Source organism: Dermacentor variabilis, chromosome 11 (assembly GCF_050947875.1).
Source record: "Dermacentor variabilis isolate Ectoservices chromosome 11, ASM5094787v1, whole genome shotgun sequence".
In the NCBI taxonomy this organism is placed as follows: Eukaryota; Metazoa; Arthropoda; class Arachnida; order Ixodida; family Ixodidae; genus Dermacentor; species Dermacentor variabilis.
Genome location: NC_134578.1, coordinates 68132968 through 68148580, shown reverse-complemented (window position 1 = coordinate 68148580; position 15613 = coordinate 68132968). Strand labels below are relative to the sequence as shown.

Sequence of the window (15613 nt, the reverse complement as noted above, 5' to 3'; positions counted from 1 at the left end):
TCTCAGAAACGCGGGCTACACAGCGATCCAGTTCTAAAATTGAACGACACCATACTGCCGGTGAAAGAAGACCATAAGTTTTTAGGAGTAATCTTTGACACCAAACTTAACTTCCTAACTCACATAAAAACACTAAAGATTAAAGCAAATAAAGCTCTAAATATCCTTAAAATTTTGTCGCATAAGCACTGGGGTTCCGACCGAACGTGCCTTTTACGTGTTTGCCGGTCTCTTGTGCGTAGCCTTTTAGACTACGGCTCCGTGGTTTACGGCTCAGCCAGAGAGTCCTACATCCAACGACTTGATCCGGTACATAACCTTGGACTGTGACTGGCAAGTGGTGCCTACCGGACTTCACCTATTCCAAGTTTATACGTCAAGTGTAATGAACCCTCCTTACAGCAGCTGAGAGCATTCTTCACTTTTTCCTACGTACTCATAATTCAGTCTTCACCACAACACATATGCTACAACATCCTCACACAATGCAACACACGCTTACACTACACAAATAAACCGAACACGATTAGGCCACTTGTCCTGCGGTATGAGCAATACTGTCGGGACTATGAGATTCCCCACGAAGTCCTTCAGGTTGCTAAGAAACCACAACGGTTGGCCCCGTGGTACGATTTCACACACTTATGTGATTGGACGTTAACACATCTAAAGAAAGGGACATCCCACACGAACACATTATACAAGAATTCCGTGCACTTCAGGGCAAATATCAAAATAACATGCAATATTACACTGATGGCTCGAAAACAAAAAATCACGTGGGTGTGGGGGCCTTAACGAAAAATTGGGAAACAAGTATTCGATTACCACAACATGCCTCTGTCTACACAGCCGAAGTATATGCAATATGGACTGTAGTTAAAAAGATCATCGCTGACAAACACGAAAAAACAGTAATATACACTGATTCATCAAGCACTCTGAAGGCTCTACACGCGAAATCCGAATGTGAACCCCTGATAGGGGACATTTTAAACATGGTAACATTAAACAAATACGGCCGGTCAATTAGGTTTTGCTGGGTACCAAGCCATGTCGGTATACCGGGAAATGAAGCAGCGGATAGGTGTGCATCAATGGCAGTGCACAAATGCATAACAGACACGGCGCTTCCATATCGGGATAGTATCACGGCTATTAGGAAGGCCTTGACGTCCAATTGGCAACAGAAATGGGACCATTGCTTAAGCAACAAGCTACATCTTACTAAACCCGTAATTGGTGAGTGGAAGTCATGCACTCACCAGCAACGGTTCTATGAGGTTATCCTGTGTCGACTTCGGATCGGACACACACATTTAACACACAACTTTCTCCTCCGTAAAGAAAACCCGCCGACTTGCGAAAAATGCAATCAACCTCTTACAGTAATACATATCCTTATAACATGTCCACAGTTTGAAACACAGCGACGGAAGCTTTTACACAACCTATATAATTTAAATATGCCTTTACACCCTGACCTATTACTGGCAGATGACCCACTAGTGCCGTTTACTTACCTATTCCACTTTTTAGAGACAACTGGTTATTTACGCGAACTATAATGCAATGCAGGTTTGCCTGCTTTAACCTTTCGTTTCCTTTTGTCTTGTGACTAGCGCAGCATGGCCTTAGTTGCCTTTGTGCCATTAAACCCCGACTAACCAACCAACCTTATCGGAAGTACTCCCCACTCGCGTGGTCCGTCTCTGGCGGCGCTTTTCGGACGCCCAAGTGCAGAAGTAGTACCCATACCCTCTAGCAAATAGGCTGAATAAAAAAAGGGTTGGGCGTGGCTCTTCAAACCTTTGTTTTTATCGTTGTGCCGCTTCACCAGGCATTGAAGAACTGCATTTAACTTCTCTGAATCAATATACGCTTACAACTAAGCGCAATATACGCTTACAACAGAATATCGTTTCTTAGACGAAAATAATGATATTGAAGCCGAGAAGGTTGGTGCAGTTGTCTTAGATACACCGCGACCGCATCTTCTCGCTGACAAACCTGTTTTTTCATGTTGACTTCCATGTGTCTATGAATATGCAGGTGTCACGCGGGCTTTTCCTGTTAATGTATATATTAAAAATACAAATAAATAATAAAACCAATAAATCTTTATTCCGGTTATAGAATACAAATTCACGTCAAGCTGAACATGGCGAGGAATTATACAAATCATTAGGCACCTAAATAATCGCTTAGTCAGCATAAAAGCGCGATTCAGTCTTTTAAAAACTGGCCTTTTAGAGTTCTCGATCGATATATAACAGATTGTGTTCATGTGTTCTCCCGTTCTTCGCATCATTTGTAGACGGTTTCAAGAGCCGCAACTTCTTCAGGTTTGTTTTACCGTTGACTGTCCTGGGCAGCTCGTCTAGAAACACGACTCCACCGTATAGGTGTTTGTAGTACGCTGTCTGGCCTGCGAGAATTTGTTAGGATAAATCAAATGCGTTCTGCTTGTGTGCTCTTGAATAAAACAGTTGGGATAACACTACACTACACTATATAGACTAACATTACCACTATAGAAGAGCGCTATGCTATTTTGCTGAACCAGTATACAAGAATGATAGCTGGAGAAACTACAAACATTAAAACAAAGAGCCCTAAATATTGCGTATTAGAGCATAGCACACCAAATAGACAAAAGTGAAGCCGAAAACCGAAAGAAAGTATTGGACAAAAAGGTCGAAAGTTTTGGTGCAGGGGCCGTAAAACTCAAGGAATGCAAAGCCACTGTAATCATCACACACTTGTAAGGATGCTGGTAGTGCCGGGACTGTTTTCCTGTATGGTTTGTGTACATTAGCCTACAAACTATTGTGGGACGCACGAGCGAGTGGACGCACACCGCGAAGCCCCTGTGCAGCTGCTGATGCCAAACACCGAAGCAAACCTGCGCGAATTGCGGTAGCCGTGTTGCCGTGAATGCGATAGTAGCGCATTGACTTTAGAAGCGCACTTGGGAAACGCGATGCGACCCCCCTTTACATGTAGCGCAATAACTCCAGCGAGAACGTAGCGCCGTGTGCGTGAATCGGCTCGCGACCGTAAATCTATGCTTGTCTGTCGCATTCATGTAAAGGTGGCTAGTGATGCCCCTGTAGGCGTGGTTTCACGTCATCTTCAACAATTTCTTCGCCTGTCGATGGAAATAACTACTACAGTCGATGACACGGTGTACCTTGCTCGAGGTCATGAAACCACCGTCATATCACATGACGTGCACAAAAAATCCAGCGCATATCCCGTTCTTCTAGAATGCCTGCATCATGGCAAACCATGGCAGTAACTTCAATAGTTTGTAATGGCTTGAGAGCGTAGACAACCCGGGTACAGAAAAAGAAATCTTGACGCGCGGGCCAATAACAGCCATGCAAATGTGCGCTTTATTACCATTAAAAATTTATTGAGGACAGTACAGGACAACAAGATTTTTGATCGTTAATCAAGCATTCAAATGTTTTGTTTATAAAGGCATACCTACTTTAATTTTTACTGTCACGGTGTATATGCGATATTCGCATCTTTACTGGAGTGTGGTTGACAGTGCTACTGGAGGTTTGCTTTCTAATGCAACTCTCCTACGTGATATTGTTCTTCGCATTATTCTTTAATAGTTTCTTTGTAATGTTCTGATGTTCTTTTGACCAATATGTTGTAACTTTGTGTTGTATGTACCAGCTATCCAAGAGCCAATAAGTAGCCAGTACCGCATTTATGCGCCAGCATTTCCTTTTATCATTGCAATGACACAAAAAAATATAGGCTGGCTTGGCGCGACGCTGATATGCTACTGAAGGCATGGTTGGCTTGCCCCTGACCACGGAGTAGGGCATTTAGGAGGTGAAACTCCCGTCAGCGCGAGCGAGCGCGGGCGACCAGATAAGGTCAAAATTGTTGTATGCGCCGACGGGGCCATATACAGTGGCAGCGCCATGCGGCGGGTCGTAGAAGCCGCAGGGAAAAAAAATGCAGCGCCCGGGCAGCCCGCTCTCAACGGCGGTGATTTCTTTCCAGGCCGCCAGCACGATAACGGCTCCGCGGGCATGTGACTTTTTCTGGTCGCCGCAAACAGCGGAGTTTCCACTCCTAAATGTTTCTTGCTTCGTGCCCCTGACAGCGCGCGCTCGTGGCGGGCAGCGTGGGTGAGGACACAAAGCCGCGCCCATAGGCGTCACTGTGCCTGCACATATGTGCTAACCGCACTTGCGCTATGCAGAGCGTGGCACCGCAACATAGTTTGGTCGAATGTAGGGAGAGATAAGAGTGTGTGTCTTCCCCCATTTCACTCATTTCCCTACCTTCCTGGGGATGAAATGGTTTTGCGTCCACCACGTATGCGGAAGATGCTGGATTCGAGTCCCGGTGCCGCCAAAACTCCACCGCTTCCTTCTTTTAATGGGTTGACATATGTACTAAAACCCGGCGCTCGGATGTTTGTAAGGGTTTTTGTCTCGAAAAGAGGCCCTCTAAAATTTTTTGAAGGTCGCAGGGCTACCCTTAACACACCATAGCTTTGGGAACATAGTTGAGTATTCGCCCCTGAGTTTGGGAGGTATATGAGCACTGTAGCCGGTTATCTACCGCTAAGGTAGGCGCAAGATCGCTACCGGTTCGGTGCTCGTCTACTGCGAGAAATTCCAGACGCTTGTAAGGACACCCACCTGATGGTAATCTGGCGGCATTGAACTGCCAGACTCCTTTTCTAGAGTTTTATGCTTGGTTCTGATTTTCGCGCGGAAGCGTCGGTCTGTACAATCCCAGGAGATCCGACGGCTGCTTGTAACATTTTTATAAGCCGGCAGGTGTTCAGCGGTGGGGATCGAACCACGCACTGCCCTTAGTTGAGCTGGGCGTCCTACCCATGTGGCCACGGCTGCCGCCAAGACATTGGGCACGCGCGTGCCGCCCCCCGAATTTTCGGTGTTAGCATGCGACCTGCCCAGTTCCCTCACATCCTCGTAATGCGCGGTCTAGAGCGTGCTGCTCCTGTAAAGAGATTCTCGCTACGCGATTGAGTTCTTCTATGACGTAATTGGTTCGTTACCCCATTTTTTCACACTGATGCAAGATGTGCTTCTACTTTTGACTTTCTTTTGCATCATAATTTTTTGTTTTATCAGCATGCAAAAGCTATATGAAAGTGCAATTATCAGTGTTCACTAACTACCGGCCAGTTCATCTTCGCAGCGACGTAAGAATAAACACATATAACAAAAGTGGCGCATGTGAATCAATGCCAAGTGTTAAACCTATTTATGGAAATAATGGTTTGCACAAAATGGTAGTGCTATAAGGTGACGGAAACGGAATTTCGACTGAGAGGCCACAAAATCCCGACTTCCTCGCAGTTCTTGCTCTAGACAACGAAACCTCAGATGTTCCCCCATTTTCCCGGTTTAAAAAAAATGGTGTCTTATTTTTACCTCCCGATTGTCAAGGAGATATAAAACCCGAAAATGAAGCACAGTATTTAAAATCTATTACCTCACATTGTCAGTGCCATCAATTGCTGTAATTTATTACCACGTTAATGTTTCTGCACTAATGTAGCCATGGTGGGGCTCATAGTGTTTAGAGCTCCTGTGAAAGGGTTTAATTAAGTTGTTCGCTGTGCCTATCAGCAACCGTGGATGCGACACAGTGGTAATATGTTCAAGAAATGATGTAGAGCTTACTCGCAACAAGGTTCACCAGTTCCTCTTCCGTGACAAGTGGCTCGCCAAGCGCGCTTTTCCGGCACACAACAAACGCTGTGGGTGCTTCGCTCACTTTTTCGTCCGGAATGCCTATGACGCATGCTTCGAGAACTGCTGGATGTCTGAGAAGGATAGCTTCCAGTTCTCGTGGCGCCACATTGTAGTCGTGGCATTTGATAATGTTCTTGAGCCGGTCGATCACGAAAAATCGTCCGTCTTGGTTGTAGTATCCTACGTCACCTGAAAGAGTATAAATCGCACGGACCTCGTTGCGAATCTGGCGTTTTCGGTTGCAAGAATATATCTTAAGCCTTGAGGGGTAAGAAGTTAAAGGCTGTGAAATTCTTGTTCAACGCGAGGTGACAGTTGATATTGTGAACAATTCACCAGTGTCGCAAATTGAAAACTTCATTGCCTTGAATTAAGGTGCACGCTGAACAACCGGAGACAGTTACAGTGTCTACAAAAGCATATCCGGTAGCACAAGCCCTCACGAGGGCCCTAGTTTTACCCGAGAGAAACAAGCACTGAAACAGTTGTATTCGATAACCGGCAGTGAGGCGTCCACGACTACATATACATGGAATAGTATTCAAAGTTATCTGATAGTAAGAACGGTTGACAAAGACAACAGCAGTTTGTAAGTTAGGCAATCACTGATCCTAGTGGGCGTTCATGTTAGGCTACGTCTGCACAAACCACTGACGGATGGTTGCTGCGCCTGAAGCAATTCGTACTCGTGTTGTGAATGAGTCAATGACGGCGAAAGGAAAAAAAATTACTCCCAAGCACTACGTGCAGATGGTTAACCAGCGAAGCTGAAATGAGTGGCCCCAGTGTTTATCGCCGGGTTAACCAAGACGGTTAATTAAACGACAGCTTGGTAGGCTGCCGGATCCTTACTACGCAGCTGCTGCTTACGCTCGACTGCACGAGGCTGTTCTTGTTCCGGGGCGGCAGCATTGTCACGGTTAGACAAGCTCGTTCAGGGTTCTGCTCGTGCTGTTGCTGATCGAAAGCTGCCAGCTCCTCAGGAGTAAATATGGCGCCTGACCTACCCATTTCGGAGCCCGAGAGAAATTGCTGCGCGCCCGTTTGGCTGTGATGAAGAGCAACGACGTAACTGCTTGCGCAGCCAATGGCGCGCCTCTATTTCTTTTTTTTTTCGCGCATGCGCATGGGGTTGCGCCAGAGGAGTTTCCGGCATACAGGTGACAGACGGAGGGACGTACCAATCGGCTTGACATATGCTGCTTCGCTGTGAAATAGTACCGCTCTCTTTATTCAGCCCCATAAAGAGCTCTGGATATCTGAAAATACAGTGATTGGACGTCTCTAAACTCGTAGTGTGGCCGCAGGCTGCCTTTGCGCGCATGCGTAATAACAAAGGAGCTCGTGCTTGGCAGGTTAGTCTTATATACAGGGCGTGGAAGTGGGCCAGATAAGAGCTCAAATTACCAAAGCGACGTCACAAACTTCTGCGACCGGCTACCATTACCGTATTAGACGTATCAGTGCTCCTTCAGCGACAGGGGATGGCATGTGCACTGGTGCATATTACAGCAACACGTACTATCGTCCTGACAGTAAGCACTTTGCACTCTTGATAGACTTACCCGCATAATAAAAGTATACCACGCCGAAGCACACTTAAGGAAACCGTGAATATGCGTGTTGAACAAGGCCTTTCCTGATGCACACTCAATAATGCATGTCTCGACGTGAAGCCAACTGTCAGCTACACTGCCTAGACACAAAAAAGATCGTATTTAAGAGGAAGCTTGAGCACTGGGGCATCTATTTCAATATATGGGAAAGGAGAAATCTTTCTGTTTTCGCTGCAGCCCAGCAGTACCAATCTTGACAATGGTGTTGCATATAAAAAAAACAAGTAAAATCAAGTGAATATACCGGAAGGTTTAATTTAGGCCGTTTATATTAATGAAAAAAAAAATGTTGAAGATAACAAACATTCAGAAAACAAAGTAGGAAATTTAAAGCCCTGTAACTCAGAAATGAAAAATGGTTTCACAATTCTGTGAATTGCACCTAGTAGTAAATCACAAGTGGACAAAAGTGATGTATTATACATGGCTCTTACGTATACTACTAATATGCGAGCATGACTTTTGCAATACCCTAGTAGACATTGTAGCAAGTTCACGTAATGTATAAAATAATACATCTTATTTGTCCGATATTAATGTAATAACCAATGCAGTTTACATACCTTCATTATCTTTTCTTCGTGCAGAGTTACGAATTTGCAAATCTTGACCTTCTATTTTTTTTAACTAAGCTACTTGCAGAAATGCATGAAAAAAAAATTGCGGCCCGAAATCGAAATTATGCATCCAAGAGGGACTAGAATAAATTTATACAAAATTGTCCTAACTGGTATCTCAGAGAACCCTTTCTGCTTTTCACATGTATTAGAATAGGCGGCACCGGAGTTGGCGCCGAATTAAAGCTTTCTCTAAATACGACTTCAGCTGGCTACCTAGGGCCTAATGGCAATCCGCCTTTTTCATGGCGCGATGGCGCATGCGCACTGTCCTAGCGGATTAGTCGGGAAACGTTTTGGAAGGGTCGCGCGCGTGGCCGCGTGCCGGAAAGTCCTCCGAAAAAGAAAGCAAAATAGCATTCCGGCGTGCGCTGCTACAAACACTGGTGCCATGTACTGCGTTAAAAGTGCACTGGTAGCTCGACATCGTAGCGGAGCCGATAACGTGCGTAGCGTAAGACTGCAACTCCACTTTAAAACAGAAAGCGGCCAGGGCTTCGTCCGAGTGGTTCTAACGGCGCCGTGAACCACGTAGTGGCAGCCTTTCATCGATGGCAAGCAAATATAGCGGAAAGCCCATGCGTTACACTTGGGCGACACTTGAAACGTCACGTTGCTGACAGAATCTTCTCGCAGCGTCTGTCCTCACTTGCTGGGGGTGGCAGCGCGTGCCTGACTTCGCGTACTCGTTTAAGGCGTGGCAACACTGGGTAGATACAAGAACGACAAGACGCTCACTTAAAGAATTGACCGGCTATTCAGAACAGTGTGCCGCTTAACCCATTTTATCATACCACGCCGTCAACGACGCAACCGACCAACACGATTTGTCGCATTGCGTCGAGCTTTCTTGTCGGCTGCACTGACAAAATCAGCGTGCCGACCATCGTTCGACCTAACCCTGCGCCATCGGCCATCGGACTGACATCGTGATGGCGACACCGTCTTCGCTTGTATACATGAATAATCGCGCTAACAGTCAGTCAAGACGTGCCTACGGAGTAGAAATGTACAAGGTTCAACCCTATGAAGCCGTGCACATTTGATGTTGAACATGTTCAGCGAAGGTTAAGCCTACGCCGTAGTTTGTGCGCCCGCTACCGGCAAAGCTGAACTGAAATGTAAGTACTTTGGAAGAAGGAAACTAATTTTGTAGCTCCGTTCTATCCTTAGCAATTAGAAATCAACTGCACTTCACTTCGCACAGCGTGTTCACTATAAGCGGCAAGCGGCGACGCAGCGCTGTGCCAACATCTGTACGTCACCGTGCCAGCTCCCGGTCGCATTCGCAACTTAGATGGGTGGGTCTGTACGTGTTGCTGTGCCGACATATTTCTCAATTCCAGAGATGTACTGTTTACCTCTGAGTCTAACAGGAAACAAAAGACGGTGCATTCGGTATACAGCAGTCTGAAGAATTGTCTGGCTCAGTTATACCAACGGTGTCAGTGATGGTATCGGCGTTTTTGCGAAAGAACAAAACGGCTCAAATATGAGGATTTTATTTATGCGAGCACCATTTTCTCTGATAACGCTTTAGGGCACGTTCAAACTATAAGTATGATGGAGGTAAAAAAGGCCATAATCCGAAATAAATGAACAGTCGATAATATATGTATCTGAATCATAGTTGCCGTTGTTTAAGTGGTTCGGTCGCTCGTATTGACTCGTCTCAGGGTGGAACAACGCGGCACATATGCGCAGATACGTATGCTTTGCTACGTTTTGACATTATTTCATATCTGCAATGCACCGTTCCCATGATATTTGACACTGACGACGATCTGTGTCTGTAGATGTCGATGTAAACAAGTGCACCGCTTTGATAAATTCGGCGCAGAACGCTACGCTCGAACACTTCTTGAAAATGCGACATGTCTAAATAATGTTTAAGCAGAATACAAAAAGGCGAGCTACAAGCGCAGAAATCAGCGACAACAAACTCCATGGCATCCGACTCGGCCAACGGAACTCAGCGTGCCTTTATAGGCCACACTGTTTGCACAACAGCCCACTGAGGCCTGCTCTCCCAGTAGTCATTGAGTGTTTCATGGCTGCCAGGACCGACAGTCTTTCCCAGAGAAGCCATTATAAATGACTCACGATCTACGAAACTCCAAACTAACGCGCACTGATTGTTAATGAACACTAATGAACCATTGAAAGCACCGGCATCCTTGCAAGATGTTTCCAGCGGCGTGCGGCAGGGGCAGCACAGGAAAATGAAAAAAAAGACGGATTACGCCCTTCTCTAGTGTAGGTAGCTCAGCGGGCTCTGCCTGTTTAACCTCCCTGCCTTTCCCTTATGACCCCTCTCTCTCTCGCGAAGTGGTTATTCTAGACAGTTTTTTTTTCTTTTTTTGCAGGGGCGTTGATGCAGTTCTTTGAGCCATTTATAGACATCTATGTGCAATCGCAGGGATTGGTCGGAGTTTGGGAAAGTCCAAAACAAATAGGGAATATCGGTAGATATACTGGAATATTCTTTCGCCCAAAGGCCTCATTATAAGAGCCTGTGTGCCTAAACTGAATATAAATAGCACTGATGTATACACCGTCGTTCACGCTTAATGTGACGCTCGCGCGCAATTGTTTATAATTATTGTAAAAGCATCTCTACTTGAATGCTCATATTAAGGCGTGAACAGTGCCAGGAAGATAGACGAAGACCAATGCAAATAAAAATGCGTCAACGCAACATGTCCTTTTTTATGCGCCTTACATGTTCGCCTCTGCATTTTTTAAGCACCCTTGCTATATTGGAATGTTATCTCTTGCCCTATCCAATCAGTATCCATAGCGTTGGATCGTGAAATAGCTTTATGAAAGTCGGAGTCTGTATTACAAGTTTAAAAATGCCCACTCACCGGTGTGCAGCCAGCCATGCTGATCCACTACGCACTCAAGCTGGTCGTCTTGGTTGAGGTAACCAGGTGTGGCACTGGGCGTTCTTACCCAAATATCGCCTTCTTCCCCCGGTCCCAGTGCTTTACTTGTGCTACAGTCAGCGACCTAGACATTGAAGGAGAGTAGTTAGGTACAGTTCTTAGGCCACGCTGTCTAAAATTGCGACCAAAAGCAGAGGCTGTTTATTAAACTGGCCAATATTGAAAAATTGTAGCGAAAAACGGGGCACTATAGAAACGTAAAACAAGAATAAAAAATCACCGCCAAAGCACACCGTACAGATGGTTAACCAGCTAAGCTGAAAGATGCTGCCCCGGTGTTTATCACTGGGTTATTCCCGACGGTTCATTAAAAGACGGCTTGGTAGGCTGCCCGTCCTGGGTACGCAGTGGCTGCGTGCGCTTACTGCATGACCCAGTTCTTGTGCCCGAGCTGCAGGATCGGCACGGCGTAGACGAGCCCGTTCCCCGGTTTTACTGGCCACGTTGCTGATCGAAAGCGGCCTGCTCCTCAGGAGTGGGTATGACACGTGGCCTACTCATTTCGAAGCCCGGGAGAAACTGCTGCGCGCGCTCGGCGCCGTCGGAGAGCAATGACATAACTACAGGCGCCGCCAACCGCGTGCTTTTCCTTCTTTTTTGTTCGCGCATGCGCATGGGGTTTCGCTGGAGGAGTTTTTGGTGTACAGGCGACAGATGGACGGACGAATCGGCTAGCCATATACAGCTTCGTTGTAATAATGCAAATGTTTAAAATCTTCAATTATTTTTCTAGAAAATGTTTTAGCAAAAATATAATATACACAGTTAAAAATGCATATGTATCAATCGTACTGTTCGGGCAGAACATGCCCTCTGGCAAAATCGTGGACCCCCTAATTATGGTGAAATGGTTTACTTCACAGCAAGCGGCACAATATGCCATGGGTGCAAGAAAGAACATGATCGCGTTAAATTGAGGAAAAAATTTACCAGCATACCTAAGCACTCCAATTTTTTACGACAAAAAAAAACAGCTCATCCTGATGCTGCGGCCTATTCGAGTCATAGACCCAAATTATTGTTGTGTTTTCTTTCGGCAACAGTTTGCATTGTAACTACTGTGAACTTGCAAGTATAGTATAGTATGCCTCAGATTCACTACGAGGCGTTTATTTTTATCTCAGCCTAGATACTTGCCGACAAGATAGAACGTACCATCGCTCAAGGTTGGGCATTCAGTTCAGAAACTGTAGCTGCTACAGAACCAACCAACGCATTGTAGACGCAGTTTCGGTGATCGCTACTGGCCGCGGTGAAAATCACTTCCGCTATAATACATCCGGGATTTATTCCCTTCTGTCTCTCCCATGAAGCATTCTATACACGCAGGAAATCACGCCGCCTGTACACGCCGCCTGTACGTAACGACGCAAAGCCAGCTTCCAGAGCTTCGGTTGTCAAGGAAAAAGCTCCATGCTGCATAAGCCACTGAGCCACTGGTAACTGGAGCAATCCGCGCTGAGTATTGTGGCCTAATATTACAGGCACTAATACTTTACGACGCTGTTTATGTTCATGAACAGTTTTGCGATACTTTAAAATTCGTTTTTATTGTTTGCGCCTGGGTTCTGTGTGTTAGGTGCTAAAACTACCTCTTTCCGGTAAGAAGCTTACGCTCGGGCCAAACGCAACTTTTTGTGATGCACGTTAAGTATGAATCTGAACATAAATTCGCTGGGACGACAAGCCTCAGCGAGAAACAGAAATAGGAGGATAACTTTGCTGATGCCATTTTCGCTAGTATTATACCCACTGATGCATTTGGTGAAAGGCACGCATTGCCTTTGAAGACACATCAACAGAAAGGAGCGTACAATACACTAATGCGTAGAAGATAAGCGCAAAATTTGACAATGAAGATCACGCAATTATATGCGTTACTACACTAAGGAAATGAAAGTAAGCACTGCATCATAATGTCTGTCTCAGTAAAAGAGCGGAAGTGAAGTCAAAAGAAAATGTAAGTGTTGTATAGCGTGTCGTTTGCGCTTCTTGCGTCTGCATCTTCTGTTTCACGTTTGTTTGGCGTCTGCTTTATGTGGTTAAAGAGCGTTTAATCCGTAAGAGCCCATGAAACTTTCATGGCGATTACGTACCCTGATCTGGACGTTGGGGGACGGGAAGCCCACGCATTCGTAGTTCTTTTCTCCTGGAGGAGGCACACAGTACGGTGACAGTCCCTCCGAACAGCCGAGGAAGTTCTTGAAGTCTGTGAGATTTAGCTGGCGGAGAATCCGCTCGCCGAGGTTTCGAGAGATGGATCCGCCCGTGCAGAGCACCTTTCTGACAGACATGAAGTGTCGCCCCATGGCCTCCAGACCTCGCGATATCCGCTCTAGCACCGTCGGAAAACAGCATATAACTTGAACCTGTTGGGAAGTGTTTCATATTTTGAAATGGTATAAACAATCTTTCGTCCTTTCAAAAACCTGTTATAAATCGCCCATTTCCCTATCTAAAAACCTCAAGTGCCACTTTCAATAACACCATATAAACGTATGGAGGTGTCTTCTAAACACCTGTTTGTTCCCACATATCTGATGGTGCCTACAGCCACGTGTTACCGGCGCACCAGTGCGATGGTGTCGCTGGTTGCATTGTACAAAAAGGACCAAGCGTCCTCAAAATGTGAAATGTGAAATCGTTCCTGTAAGTAGTGGCTGTTGAATAAATCTGGTTACAATGTACACTGTTTCAAAACTGAGACGCGTGAAGTTAGATTATTCCATAGCAAAATCGCAAATGTACGTTTAGTAATTATGCTTGTGCTAGCTTAAGTGAAAGCTGCATTGGCTATGAATGATGGCTCGGCCCTTGGCTTGTCCATCTCTCGATATCGTATCAGCACACCACCAATACATGAAGCTTATACATTAAGGTTCACTTTTCGAGTTAGCATCTATTTTTGTGGGGTTTCTTCTTTGAATGAATTGGAGTCAGGGCGTTAGAATAACAGCAGAAGCATACCAGGCGATGCTCAAAAGAAGAGTTCGCCTTTCCAGCTGATTTAGCTTATGTTTTAGGGCAATTATGAGTACTACAGACGCCTATATTATTGGAAAGATTCCTTTCGCTCGATGCTCACACTTTTGTATCATTCACTGCTGTCTATCGGCCAATATATACAGGAGTTCTTCTAGGCCAAGTGCGGTTCGCACCGCTCACGCACGCAGCTTGAGAAGAAAACAATGAAACGGAATCACTAAATTGTTTCGAGCATAGTCTGACGCGCTGTTTTCGCTAATAGTCACAGTCATTGCAGTTGTGTGAAGGGATGTCAGCGAGCAGCTTCAGCGAGTGCTTTTACACATACAGAGGCAAAAGCCGTGAAGTAATTCGAAGAAAATGGATTACTACATTACTAGATGTGCAACCGTGGGCCGTGCATAATACTTACTGTAACATATGTGCTTGCAGTACAACTAAATGCACAAATACTCTGAAGGCTGTCTTCCTTAGGAAAACTGCGCTACCTGATGACAAAAAAATTTTAAGCAAGAACAAATCGTATCAACTTGTGAAGAGCCGAACACATGATCAAAACCAGATAGCAAAGGCCAAATGTGGCTTAGCGCAATCACAACTTGAGCATAGTCTTTCATATGACATAGTCTCTCTAGATTTATTTTGAGCACCCGGACTTTCGTAACATGCACAGGTAGTAGACATAAGCACACAAACGTGATTAAATATTGCTCATTACAAAATCAATACCCTCGCGACAAGGTTCCTTATTTCCCACATTACGCGTGTGGTATTCCAGACAGCCAAACAGCGGCTGTGAACAAGGGAGGAAGAAAAGTAGTACCTTGTGGTTGTTCACTATGTCGGCTAAATCATCAGATTCTGGGGTCGTCGGTGTCACAACCATCGTCGCTCCGAGACACGCAGCGTACATGGTGAAGAAGAAGCCGAAGGCATGCACCATGGACTCTAACAGGACGTAGCGGTCACCGGGCTGTAGCAAATTACATGGCCTGCAGAATTACGATATATATCATTTGCGTTGCCTTAATACCAGCTAATTCATGACTTTAAAACTAGGCGTCTATTGGCAGGCTGCAAGTGCCCCTGAAGTCGGTCAGCAGTCTTTGTCCTATGGATTCAAAGTTCATGTGCCTGTCATACCACCTTTAGCTCTTGTCGTCGAGTTCATTTCGCTTCCATTTCCAGCCATTCTATTCCTTTAGAGATACGCAAGTTATACGCTATATGGGCGCTTGCTGTGGAAGTTCACCTCTTTTGCTACATTTCAACTAAAATGTCAGGTACACGCGCTTCCTCTTAAGGTCATCAAGCTCTATTCCTTACTAATAACGTTTTACCTCTAATTTTCCGGTCCATTATTTGCCTGACCAAATCATCTGAAAAGAAAGGAAGCCGCAACGTACATTTCTGCGGCATACCCACCTAGCCGCCTGTCTTAGAGGACGTACCAGAACCGCTCCATGAAAAATCCTTCTACTTAGCACTTGCAGGTGATTTTTTAATGTGGGATAAAATATGCATTTCCAGGGTGTAAAGCACAATGCTTAATTTGAATTACTATCATATATAAAGCGTACACTATAAATCAAGGATGCCGGCAGGCTGAGTTAATATTTGGTGATGTATCTTCAGAAATAGGTTGCTTGCAGACGGCTCGACTTCGCAAGGCTGGAACCGGCTAC

At 45.5% G+C, this 15613-nt stretch overlaps 1 protein-coding gene across 1 annotated transcript; it reads right to left on the bottom strand.

Moving 5' to 3' along the window:
* Nucleotides 1-2249: 2249 nt before the first annotated feature.
* On the bottom strand, nucleotides 2250-14871 carry LOC142563314 (luciferin 4-monooxygenase-like). The gene is made up of 5 exons (XM_075673872.1): nucleotides 14752-14871; nucleotides 13040-13312; nucleotides 10863-11007; nucleotides 5691-5951; nucleotides 2250-2428 (listed from the first exon to the last, which is right to left on the bottom strand). The coding sequence occupies exons 1-5, from the start codon at nucleotides 14869-14871 to the stop codon at nucleotides 2250-2252; spliced, it is 978 nt and encodes a 325-aa protein (XP_075529987.1).
* Nucleotides 14872-15613: the final 742 nt, after the last annotated feature.

Coding starts and splice junctions, on each gene's coding strand:
- LOC142563314 (XM_075673872.1), bottom strand. CDS start 14,871: ATGGTGCATGCCTTCGGCTTCTTCTTCACCATGTACGCTGCGTGTCTC. Junction 11,008..13,039: donor CCCCCAACGTCCAGATCAGG/GTACGTAATCGC, acceptor TTCAATGTCTAG/GTCGCTGACTGTAGCACAAG. Junction 2,429..5,690: donor ACTGGTGAACCTTGTTGCGA/GTAAGCTCTACA, acceptor AAATTCTCGCAG/GCCAGACAGCGTACTACAAA.